The following is a 12,141-nucleotide window of genomic DNA, read 5'->3' as shown; positions in this document are numbered from 1 at the left end:
GAGAAATAAAAAAAATTGGAAGAAATCTCTTAAAGAAAGTCAAGAAAACCAAGAAAAAGCAATCAAACAAGTGAAGCAAACAGTTCAAAACTTGAACATTGAAACAGAGGCAATTAAGGAAACACAAACAGAGGGAATTCTGGAAATGGAAAATCTGGGTAAACAAACAGGAACTACAGATGCAAGCATAACCAACAGAATACAAGAGATGGAAGAGAGAATCTCTGGCATTGAAGATAAGATAGAGGAAATAAATTTATCAGTCAAAGGTAACATTAAAACCAACAAATTCTTAACACAAAACATCCAGAAAATCTGGGGCACCATGAAAAAACCAAACCTAAGAATGTGCTCAAAGTCACAGAAAATATATTCAACAAAATCACAGAAGAGAAGTTTCTTAACCTAAAGAAGGACATGCCTATGAAGGTGTAAGAAGCTTACAGAACACCAAACAGATTGGACTAAAAAGAAAAGAAAAAAAAAATCCCCTCACCACCTAATAATCAAAACACTAAATATACAGAAATAAAGAATATTAAGAGCTGCAAAGGAAAAAGGCCAAGTAACATGAAGGCAGACCCATCAGAATAATATCCGACTTCTCAATGGAGACTCTGAAAACCAGAAGGTCCTGAAGACATTATGCAGATACTAAGAGTCCACAGATGCCAGGCCTCACTACTATACCCAGGAATACTTTCAATCACCACAGAAAACAGGATATTCCATGAAAAAACAGATTTAAACAATACCTATCCACAAATTCAGCCTTACAGAAAGCACTAGAAGGAAAGCTCCAACCCAAGGAAGTTAGCTGCACCCATGAAAACACAGGCAATAGATAATTCCACACTAGTAAATCCCAAAGAAGGGAAACACACACACACTACCACCACCACAACCAAAACCAAAAAATAACAGGAATTAACAACCACTGGTCATTATTTTCCCTTAATATCAATGGATTCAATTCACCTATAACAAGACACAGGCTAAAAGAATGGATACAAAAACAGGACCCATCCATCTGCTGCATAGAAGAAACACACCTCAACTTCAAAGACCAAGATTACCTCAGAGTAAAGGGTTGGGAAAAGATTTTCCAATCAAATGGACCTAATGATAGAATTCCTGGCTACTCCCCCAGCTACATGACTGTACATGCGCTGTCCAGCAGTCAAGCAAGAGGCTTAGTCTTTCCAGGGCCTTATGTTCTATGTAATCCGTGCGCTGTGTATCATGTAATCTATGTGCATGTGTAGCATAGCTACGTAAGCCCATATGCGCATAGTTTTGGTAAAGATTCTTTCACCAGCAAGAAGCAGAGTCTCTGCTAGGAAGTTCCTTGGGAGCACAGCAGAGCAGAACAGGTTACTTCTGCTGGGAACCTCCCTTAAGAAGGTGTGGAGTAGAAGTAACTTTTCGCCAAAGGCAGAGCAGATTGCTACACTTCTACAAGGATTTTCCCTTTAGAAAAGTAAAGTAGAGAGTTTCAGAAGTTGAGAAGAAACAGATACCTCTGCTGGGATATTCTCTTAGGGTAGCAGAGCAGAAAAAGAAAACCCTATGTCTGCTGGGAAGCTCCCTTAAGAGGGGGAAGGGGCAGAACAGAGCTCAGCTGTAATGGTTCTCTCTCAGAGAGGAGCAGGATCGCTACATCCTGTGGGAAGGCCATCCCCCACAGCACCCCAGTTTTAGGTATAGCCTGACTTCCCAACAAGTCAGGATACCTTTTTCCTCATAGCTGTAGGTATCCAGGACACTTCCCTTCACAACTGTAGGTATAGCCTGACTTCTTGAGGAGTCAGGATACCTTTCCCTCCAGAGCTGTAATACTTACAATAGGTGCTATGGATATAATATACATATTATATATAACAAAAGAAATGTACAGAATGTGCAAATCTAAATTATTCACAATGATCAAAAACTTCAAGTAACCAAATATTCATCAATAATAGGACTATTGCTAGATGCAACATAAATGAATGTCATGATACAATGCTGAGCAAATGAATTCAGATCCCTTTACATGCAGCTCAAGATCAGACCAGACTATGCCAAACCTATACTAACAGATCTCACAGTAACAATAACCTCTGAAGGAGGCATAGTGAAAAGGCTCTAGTAGGAAAAACCAGGTTGTATAAACTCATCCCAAGGGAGTAATGGTAGCAATGTAGTTGCAGACTACTTGCTTAGCATACATGAGACTCTGGTTTCATCCCCAACACCAAAAGGGGGAGAGGGATAAATACAGGAACAGGAATGAAAAGCTTTATCTCAGTATCTTGAGAAATCACTTAATTTCTTTAAAATTGTTTTATTATCAATAAAAAAAATAGTGCCAGCTGTACCAAAACTAAAAATTAAAAATCTATCAACTGTAGTCAGTTTCTATAAAACACTAGATAATTTTAAGGTACGCTATTATTGTCATTACATATTCACAAACTAAAATGCATACAGCCAAGAATTTCTTAAAATAGAATTATAAAAAGAAATTCCTTTGCCAATGTCCAAAAACATATCAGGTAAAGATATAGACTTCCAGACTTGTAAAAAAAAGAGAGAGAGGTACAGACTTCCAAAAAGTAATTTCACTATTACTCACTATTTAAGGTCTGCAAAAAATGCTTTCAATATAATTTGCTTAATCATACAATGTACTTATATGGGTATTAGGGATCTATATTACAAAAAAAGTATTGTTGCTGCAACTAAGAAAGCATGATTTGCTTTATAAATTAATGCTTTACATACAATTCCAAAAGCATATTTGGCACATAGTAATAGGTTATCTTATTATTGTTACTGGTGCTACACTTTCAATGATACATGAGAGGAAGTCTTGTACTACTCAAATACCTTATTTCATTTTATTTTATACTGCCACAATATTTTGATCAGAAATATTTTGATCAATATTTTGATCAGAAAAACGAAAGTTGAATACTATATCTGTATTCAATACACACACACACACACACACACACACACACACACACACACAAATATTTCAATAATCCCAATGCTTAAAAGTGTTAACTTTGTGATAAGAACTTAAAAGAATGAAAAGCCATTCATAATTGCTCTGGATAAGAATAGTGCTCTTTCAGCCTACACAGTAAAGTAAGTGGTTCCTATTCCACCACATTCCCAGACCCATGACAGATCCTAAGACTACACAGCACTGAACCCTATGGATATGAGTTTTATTTCTTCCTATATACAGATGCCTATGATAATTTCATTTATAATTCAGGCATAGTAAGCAATTAACACAAATGAATAGAACAATTATGACAACAGAATGAACAGAAGTTATTTAAAACATGAGTTGTTTATTTTTGTATATTCCACTTAATATGTTTAGACTATAGTCATCTCCTAATAACTACTGGCTGTAAGTTGCTCTGGATTCCAGAGTGCCACCAGCCAGGGCAGCCTACAATTTCAGTGCTGGGTGAATAAATGAGGCAGCCCACTCATCTGCTACATGAGCAGAACTTCTGATAAAGAACTACATCAAAGACACCCTCCACCTCTCTGTAAGGGTGCAGGGACCACAGCATTCAATCAAAAACAAAGCCAAAGCAGCAAAATTGGTCACCAGGAGCAAGGACATCAGAAATCAATGAAGAAAAGTGGCCAAAAAACAAGGAAACTCAACTTGCTTGGGTTTTCTGTTTCTCATTCTAAAATGCTGCATGCTCAAACATGGGTGAACCTTAAACATACTATGCTAGATGAGGGGGGTCTGACATGCTACAGGCTACAGGAAAATGTAATGGAATTCAGCTACTATCACAAAAGCTACTACTTGGAAAGGTCAAGAACTTCTCCAAAGGTCAAGCCATGGCTTAAGAAGTCTTGGTGATAATTTAGCTTTTGTATATATATTAGCTGGTTCCTACAGTGATTTTCTTGTAATGCTATGCGTGCTTCCAAGAACTCCTAACAGTGTATTTATCTAAAATACCTATCAAGCATCCAAGGCCAAATGAAACAACCCCTGTCTCCTAGGTCAAGATAGCTTCATTTCTTGTGCAATTTAGGGTGAGACCTTCCTTCCTTACAGCCTTACTAACAGACTCCTAACTTCTTACCTAACTACTTCCAGGAAAGTAGACTGAGCACATAGATCCCCTTCTTGATACACTAACCAATCATTAGCTCTCTGTTGACCTCCTTTACCACTCCCCTTTTGGGTTGTAAAAGAAAGCCTGGTGGTCACTGCCTGAGGAAAATTCTTACCTGACTCTGTAACCAGATAAGAATTCAAGCCTGGTGACCTTGCTCTGGAGAGGATTGTTATTGCATGGGTTTATAACTGGATTCCTGAGAGACTTAGAGAGAAGTGAGAGAATAAGGAGACTGAGAGGAGAGAGAGAGGAAAAAGGAGAATAGAACTAGATGGGTAAAAACTGGAGAGGAATGGAGTAGATGGGAAGAACTAGATTGAAGGGCTAAAAGAGAGTACTAGAGGAACAAGATGAAAGATGAGGAAGAGCCAGATGGGGAAGAAGAAGATGAGAAAGAAGGAGATGGGAGAGGAGCTAATATGGGAAGGAACTAGATGGATGAGAATCTAGATGGGGCAGAACTAAGATGAGAGAATTAAGATAGAACATAGAGGCAACAGCAGATAAATGTATAGAATTAAACAGAAAGGAACTAGGCTTGAGTACAGAACTGAAGCTGTGTAGATAGGATCTTATCCCAGAGGAATAAAGTAGACAGACAAAGAGCATGGTGTACTTAGATTCATTTCCCAAAAATAGTTCTTACCATTTGTAGTTTCTCTTCAACTACAACTATATTGTTAAGGCTAGTCCTTTAATAATATATAAGACTGACACACAAAAACCAAGTCATAGAGTTTTATTCATATTACAATCCAGAAGAGGTAAATGAAGAACCAGAAAATAAATTAGTAGCTGCCAGGGGTTGAATGATGAGAGAGTGGGGATGGAGAAAACAGCTCATATGTACAGGGTAGTTCTTTGTTTCTAGAGTGCTGAGAATATTATAAACTTAGATTGTAGTAATGCCTGCACAATTCATAAATATAAACCACTGAACTGAAAATGCATGATTTAAACAGTACATGGAGTGTATTTCAGGAAGGTTCCTTCATTCCCTAGTCACATGTGGCTAGTGGATACCTCCACAGGCAGGCCAGATACACAGAAGGCCTGCATCACAAGAAGTCCTGTTAGAACTGCTCCAGAGTACCAAGAATCAAGTCAAAACAAGCAGGAAGAAAAACCTAGCAACTCTACCAAAGAAACAACATCCATCTGGGGACTAATGCTGGATTGGGTCCACAACAAACAAGGATGTGAGAAGCCATCTTCTCCTACACTCAGGTATCCATGAACGGGCAGGAAAGGGAAAAGGAGAAGCAAGCAAACAGAAATTCCCACTGTTTTTTTTTCAGTCTTCCAAAGCTTGGAAAGATCACAATTGACTCCTTGGTCAGGGCTTCAGCCCAGGAGTCCATTTCCAAGGCAATGCTGCTCCTCAGAAAAGATGATCTACTGTTTGCATTAAAACCAGCAAAGAACTTAACAGACAAGGTAAAGAAACATAATCAGATGCTTCTGGTTATTTTCATAACTGTGTGAAAACGATATAACAAATTTTAAGTGAACTTCACTTACACATTGCTAAGTGAAAATGTAACAATCAACCCCTCACTTATTGAAGATGATGGTTCTGTGAAGCCTCTGAAAGTAAGACTTGAATCATGGCTCTTATTTTACAGTGTCAACTGCTGCTTTATACTGCCCTCAAGTGGCAACATTAGATACTGCAGCTTACCAAACTGCTTTTTCCACTGATAATTTAAAAGCTATTCAAGGGCATAATACAGATATAGCAAAAGTCATTGTATGGAATGGGCTGAAGGAAAGCCTAAATATTCAATTCCAGTTCAGTTGTCTCTAGAAAAATTCCCTCAATAAACAACAATTTATTACATTAGTGTTTCTGACATCATCAACAATATGACCTTCAGCAAGATAGTGTACTTTCTTGTTCAGCCTCATTACTTTTGCATAAGATGTGACTAACACTATAACCTACACCAAATACACAAACACACACACACACACACACACACACACACACACACATATGGTGAAGTAAATGAAAAACTAGTAACATTGGCAGTTACAGTAAGTGCTCAATAAATACTAGCTAAGATTTGCCCATTAAAATAGGATTGAAGAAAAGGATGGCACTATTCTCAACCTGAGGTGAGGTCTGCTTTTGAAGTCAGTATCTACCTGAAAAAGAAAAGCCCTCAGGAAAAGTCATAAAAGTATGCCCAACTCTGAGGGGCACTAAAAACAAGGTGTGAAATCTTACAATTACTATTTAGAGTATGTGTGTATGAATCTACCAGATAAACCACTTATACTAATCAAATACCAGCTCCACCAATTCTGCCTTTCTAATACAATGGACAGAAAAAGAGCAAACTCGAATCTCACAAAGCTGAGCATACCTCTCCTTATGTATATGGTTTAAAGAATTAAAAACACTAAAATAAGTTTATAAATTATTCTAAAAATACCTAAAATACAACACAGTGAACTTTTCCAAACGTCATACTAGTAGAAACTCCACAAGAAATAAAGATGCCATATCAAAGGTACTTGCCAACTCTTTCATTCTAGAAACCACTTTTGACAACAGATATTTTCTTCTTTTCATAGTGATTAGCAGCCAGGTATTGAAGTCAGAACAAGCTACAAGATGTGATTCTGTATGAAGTCTTTTAATCTTTCTCTCACTTGTGAAATGGTGGATAATAGTATTTTATTGTGGGGATGACAAAAAGAATTAAAACATTAGTGGACGTAAGCTACTCACACAGTGTGTTGAGTGTAGTGGAACACTAAACAAATGGTTGCAATACATTGTTATCATCATCACCATTATTGTTGTTGTAGTTACTATAAAGAAACTATCATGTTCTTCCAAACATGCATAATAAAGTTATCTCATTGCTTAACCGGGAAAAGAAAGAAAGGAAGAAAGATGCCAGGGGTGGTGGTGGTAAATGACTCAGTAGCTAAGAATTCCCAGCACCCACATGGTGGCTAAGGGTCTGTAACTCCAATCCCAGAGGATCTGATGCCATCTTCTACCCTCCCCGGCATAGACAGGGTATAGAGCCACATATGCAGGCAAAACTGCCATACACATAATAAAATAAAATAAAATTTTTAAGAAGAAATAAAGATGCCAATTTATATATTTGTTTAACTTAACAACTAAACCCACCTGTCCACTGCTTTCTCTCCTCACTCTGGCCCCAAGAGTACTCATCTAACTCTATACCTTGTTCTGATTACACTTTGGACTCCCTTTTCTGGCTTCACACAATATCCATCACATTTTTCAACCCATGCCCCAAAGGGAAGCTTATCTGAAGCTTTTCTTTTTCTTTTTTTCTTCTTCTTCTCTTTTTTTTTTTTTTTTGCTTTGTGGAGACAGGATTTCTTTGTGTAGACCTGGTTGACTTGGAACTTGCTCTGTAGACCAGGCTGGTCTCGAACTCACAAAGATCCACCTGCCTCTGCCTCCCAAGTGCTTGGATTAAAGGCGTGTGCCACCACTGCCCAACTGTCTACTTTCATTCTTAGACAAGCATATGGGTATATTCCATTCAGACTGTGGAAGTTACAATGATCAGTACAACTGCTATATGGTTTAAACGAAGCTTCATTTGCATCTACTTTTGTCAGCCTTCTAGTATCCCATAGACATTTCCATCACATGAAGCTACATACACCTCCAGCTTCTCTCCTTTGTCTTGATGTTTCTGTCCCATGGCACCAACCATACCCATCCTTATTTGTCCAAATGTATGGCCAGTCCCTGAGCTACTCAAATACAGCAAAGTTAAACCATTCCCAAAAAGGAAAAATGATGTTAGCTAAGAACCTAAGGCCCATAGTTAATATTGACCTTTAACCACTTAGAAGTGGGAAGAGACTGGTTGAAGAAGGAGTAAAGAGGTCCATGTTGGGCCACTACACAGTCCACAGAGGCTTGAGCAGCACAGCACAACAGTGTTTTTGCACCATCCGTCAATTGATGTATTGTTTACACCTAGGTTAGACAGATACCAGACAGTTCACAAACTAATGAAATGTGACACAAAGACATGATCAGTCTCTTGTGCTGGGTACTGAAATTCCAACTCTTGCATTGATTTGGAGATCTCAAGTAGGATGTCCTGCAAGACAGCAACAAAGAAGGGCAGGATTTGTGTCTCCCATAAAAAGGGCAATAGAATTAGCCTCACTGTGGGTGGGTGACACATCAGAGCCAAGGATTTACATTTGGGGAACTAGCAAACACCTTCACATTTTTAAATGCCTGAGAGTCAAAACAATTTATTTTCAGAGTGTTAAGAAGCCAATTAAGAAGGAACATACTTACATCACTTGAAGAGATTGTTCCTGTTTCAACAGCAACACCGCTACCACGAAGTTTCTATTACAAAATAAATACTTATTACTTAGTTTTGTTTTTTATTTTATCCTAACTTATCAGCTTACAAAAGGAATTGGATGAATTTTATCATCATTTTCCCTAATCCTACTTTATAAAGAACATGAAGATGACATAGAAGTTATTATTCTCCTCCAGATAATCGACAGACTACTAAGAGCTGAACAGTAATCCTATAGGACAAGGTAAATTTCATAGGTGAAGCTAGCAAAAATTTCTGCTTCAATATTTACTAACAGAATGGTGTTTTCAATCAGATGACAGCCTGCACTACCACTCCCAATATTTTTGGCACAACTTTTTAAAATGGGTGTCTAATAAATAGGAAGATAGCAACACCATCAAGTGATCTCAATATTCAACATCACAAATATTACATAAAAATTATGAAACAAAATTCAAGAGAAAACTGATAACAAATATGGGGGGGCTATTTTTTTTTATCTATACCTATTAAGTATGAGGCAAAAATTGCCACTGTAAAGTCAAAAAAAATATATGCAAACTAGCAACTGACTTGAGCATTTGAAAGTTTATTTTCACTAGAAGCATGAAATTATGAACCTTTTGTGAAGGAGAAAATACTTTGGGTGGGGAAAAGGCTTTTTATATATTGGTACTATTAAAAAAGACATTTGAGTGATCCAAGATAGCAAATAAAATTTCAAATAATCCTACCTTTCTTTAAACAAGAAATTTACAATTTAATCCTGATAAAAGGCTATAGAAGAATTTTCTGCCTGTAGCAAGAAAGCCAAGAGTGATCAGAACCAAGCAGAGGCAATGCCCAGATTCTCAGAAGCAAAGCCAGGCTGTGCTTGGGACCTTCAATAGGTTCCCTATAGCAGAAGGACTAGCAGAGGACAGGTATCCAGCCACATCAGAAAGCCAAAGATGATGGCAGAGACGGCACACTGGAAAGAAGCAGAAAGGTCTTGAAGAACATCCACTCAATACTAAGAAGTACAACTCCAATGAAAACTGTTCTAGTCTCTGAAATACTTCACCTGCTAGTGATGAGAGACTATCTTTCCCCAACTGCAGGACACAGTTACAAGCGTGTAAACATGAAATGGATGTTAATCATTTCAGGAGTGGCAATTCATCTCTGAGGCGCACTATAAATGGTACTGCTGTGAACAAATGTCAATGGTAAACTGCCCAAGGAGTTAAGAAACTGCAGTAGTATGCAGCTCTTCCACATCAGGTTCCACTTTTGAATTCAACTACAACTACACCTTACAAGAAAGCTAGCATTACAAGAAAGAGACCTACAGCCATACATGAGATGGAGCTTGGGAATCCTGTGGAAGAGGAGAAGGAAGGACTGTAGGAGCCAGAGGGGTCAAGGACACTACAAGAACACAGCCCCACAGAAGCAACTAACCAGGGCTCATAGGGTCTCAGAGAAACTGAACCAACAACCAGGGAGCCTGTATGGGTCTGACCTAGGTCCTCCACATATACATTATGTTTGTGTAGCTTGGTATTCTTATGGGACTCCTAACCATGGGAGCAGGAGCTGTCTCTTAACTCTTGCCTGCTTTTGGAGCCCTTTTCTTCCTACTGGGTTGCCTTTTCCAGCCTTGATATGATGGGATGTGCCTAGTCTTGTTGTAACTCGTTATAACATGTTTGGTGATATCCCTGAGAGGCTTGCTCTCTTCTGAAAGGAAACAGAGGAGGGGTGAATCTGGGGGAGAAGGGGGAGGGATAAGGAGGTAGCGGGTAGGGACAGGGAGGAGTGGAGGAAGGGGGAAACTACAGTCAGGATATAAAAATAAATGAGAGAAGAATAAATAGAAAAAGAAAAAAAGCTAGCATTAAAGCAGAATAGATTCATTTAAAAGGATACTTGATTTAAAATGTAAAAAAAAAAAAAAAAAAAAAAAATGGGAGAGGAAATGTTTCCTATCTACAAAATGAAGTATTCTGATTCCAAATGATCTACATCTAGAAACCTAAAATTTCATCTCCATACACCTATTTTCATGTTTGAAATACTTTTTAAGTATCTTACAAACTCAGTAAAACCTACAGCTCATGCTGACATAAAGAATAATTTCAATCAAAACATTCTCTATAGAACTATAAAGGGCAATTAGCCCCCAAAAGACAGGCAGTAAGACAAAAAAGTAAATCTAAGCAAAATTTCAGGTGTCTCTCACACCTTAAGTTAAAATCTATTAAATTAATATATATTTGTAACCTAACATTGACAATACAGTAACTGTCAATGTCACTTTGGCTGGTTTAGTTCCTCTGTGTCACCCACACTCTTTTCTTCTTCAGAATACTCTTCCCCAGCCAACCTCTATTTCCTTCCTTTTATGAGCATTAGTCCCACCAAACTTCCAACTGACCATCTAACAATCACTGAAAGCCTGAAAGAAACATTTCATCTTAAATGTCCTATTTTTGCCCCCTTCTAAAGAGGCACAAAGATAACTGTAATTTTCCCAGATATTATATAAGCACGCTCTTTTCTCCATGGAGACACAGAGATAGAGAAACCTGAAAGCAATACAGATGACCAGTCTCAATTTGTACCCAAATGCTTAATCCCACGGTTTTGTATGATGCTGTCGGAATGAGACACTTCATAAGACAGGACTGTATGACAGTTGGATTGGGCAATCCCAGACTTGCCCAAGGACAAATGGAAGCCTGGTCCAAACTCTTGGCCAAGACAAGGACAAGCACATTGACTTATGGTCTATAATGCATTGCTTGCAGTTTGAAACTTCCCGGGTAGCATGCAAGGCCAGTTTGTTTATTGTATAACCAGTTAAACAAGGTAGCCTAGTTAGACGATCAAAAGGGCATAAGAGACCTCACTAGAAAACCTCCAGAGATCTCTCCCCAAAACCAGCATTTCTCATACAAATGTTGATGGTTCAAATACACAGGCCAAGGCAGAAGCTACACCTGGAAGTCTCTGACCCCAGAGCCTGTTCACATGTGTCTCCCAGTGTACCATTTGTTTCCTATACAGAAACTTTCAGTGAGCACTCACGGAGCTGCCTCCTGCAAGTACCTTCAGTTCTCTGATTGTGTGATCCTGTAGCTGCCTAGAAGGAAGGTAAGTCCCTGACTGCTCAAAAACAAGGGCAGAAAACCACAAGTGGCAGAGAAGACAGAAGGTTTGAGTTGTAGCCAGTTAAAGAACAGTGAAGCATGCCATCACATCAGCAGTAGCTAGGCTTACTTAGCAAGTACAAAGCGGAGTTACTTTAATAAAACACCTTTTGTAATTTAACGTATTTACCATAAATAACATAGGAGAACATGGATACTAATATTACATTTCTTTTGGATACAAAAAGAAATTTCTGTTACCTGTGAACTCAGCTGAGTTTTTATCCAGTTGAAATAGTAATTTAAGTCACTGCCTTCCATCAATTCTTTCCCCCAAGCTGCTAACTTGGCAATAATTCTTGCTGCCTGAAAATGAATAAGAAACACATCTGAATACCAGTCTCATCCTATACCTTAAGAGCAACCCCCCATCTCTTTGCTGAGTTGTTTTCCTAACACTCAATTCCGGGGGGTGGGGTGACAGTGGGGTAGATTCATTTCTTAAAACTTACTTTAAAACAAAAACAT

The 12,141-nt window shown here is 38.3% G+C and overlaps 1 protein-coding gene across 4 annotated transcripts in view; it reads right to left on the bottom strand.

The window, feature by feature from the left end:
• Atp6v1h (ATPase H+ transporting V1 subunit H) overlaps nucleotides 1-12,141 on the bottom strand; it is a 98,881-nt gene that overhangs the window by 73,891 nt on the left and 12,849 nt on the right. For 3 of the 4 annotated variants that reach the window (XM_028893652.2, XM_037202455.1, XM_037202454.1), the window contains exons 6-7: nucleotides 11,875-11,979; nucleotides 8,464-8,517 (exon numbers count right to left, since the gene is read on the bottom strand). In XM_028893652.2, the coding sequence (XP_028749485.1) occupies nucleotides 8,464-8,517; nucleotides 11,875-11,979 (159 nt within the window). The remainder of the gene's footprint in view (nucleotides 1-8,463; nucleotides 8,518-11,874; nucleotides 11,980-12,141) is intronic. The other variant, XM_028893653.2, reaches the window with a different exon arrangement.

Source organism: Peromyscus leucopus, chromosome 2 (genome assembly GCF_004664715.2).
Source record: "Peromyscus leucopus breed LL Stock chromosome 2, UCI_PerLeu_2.1, whole genome shotgun sequence".
Lineage (NCBI taxonomy): Eukaryota > Metazoa > Chordata > Mammalia > Rodentia > Cricetidae > Peromyscus > Peromyscus leucopus.
Note: the sequence above shows the minus strand (reverse complement) of the source record. Positions and strands in the feature narration are given on the sequence as shown.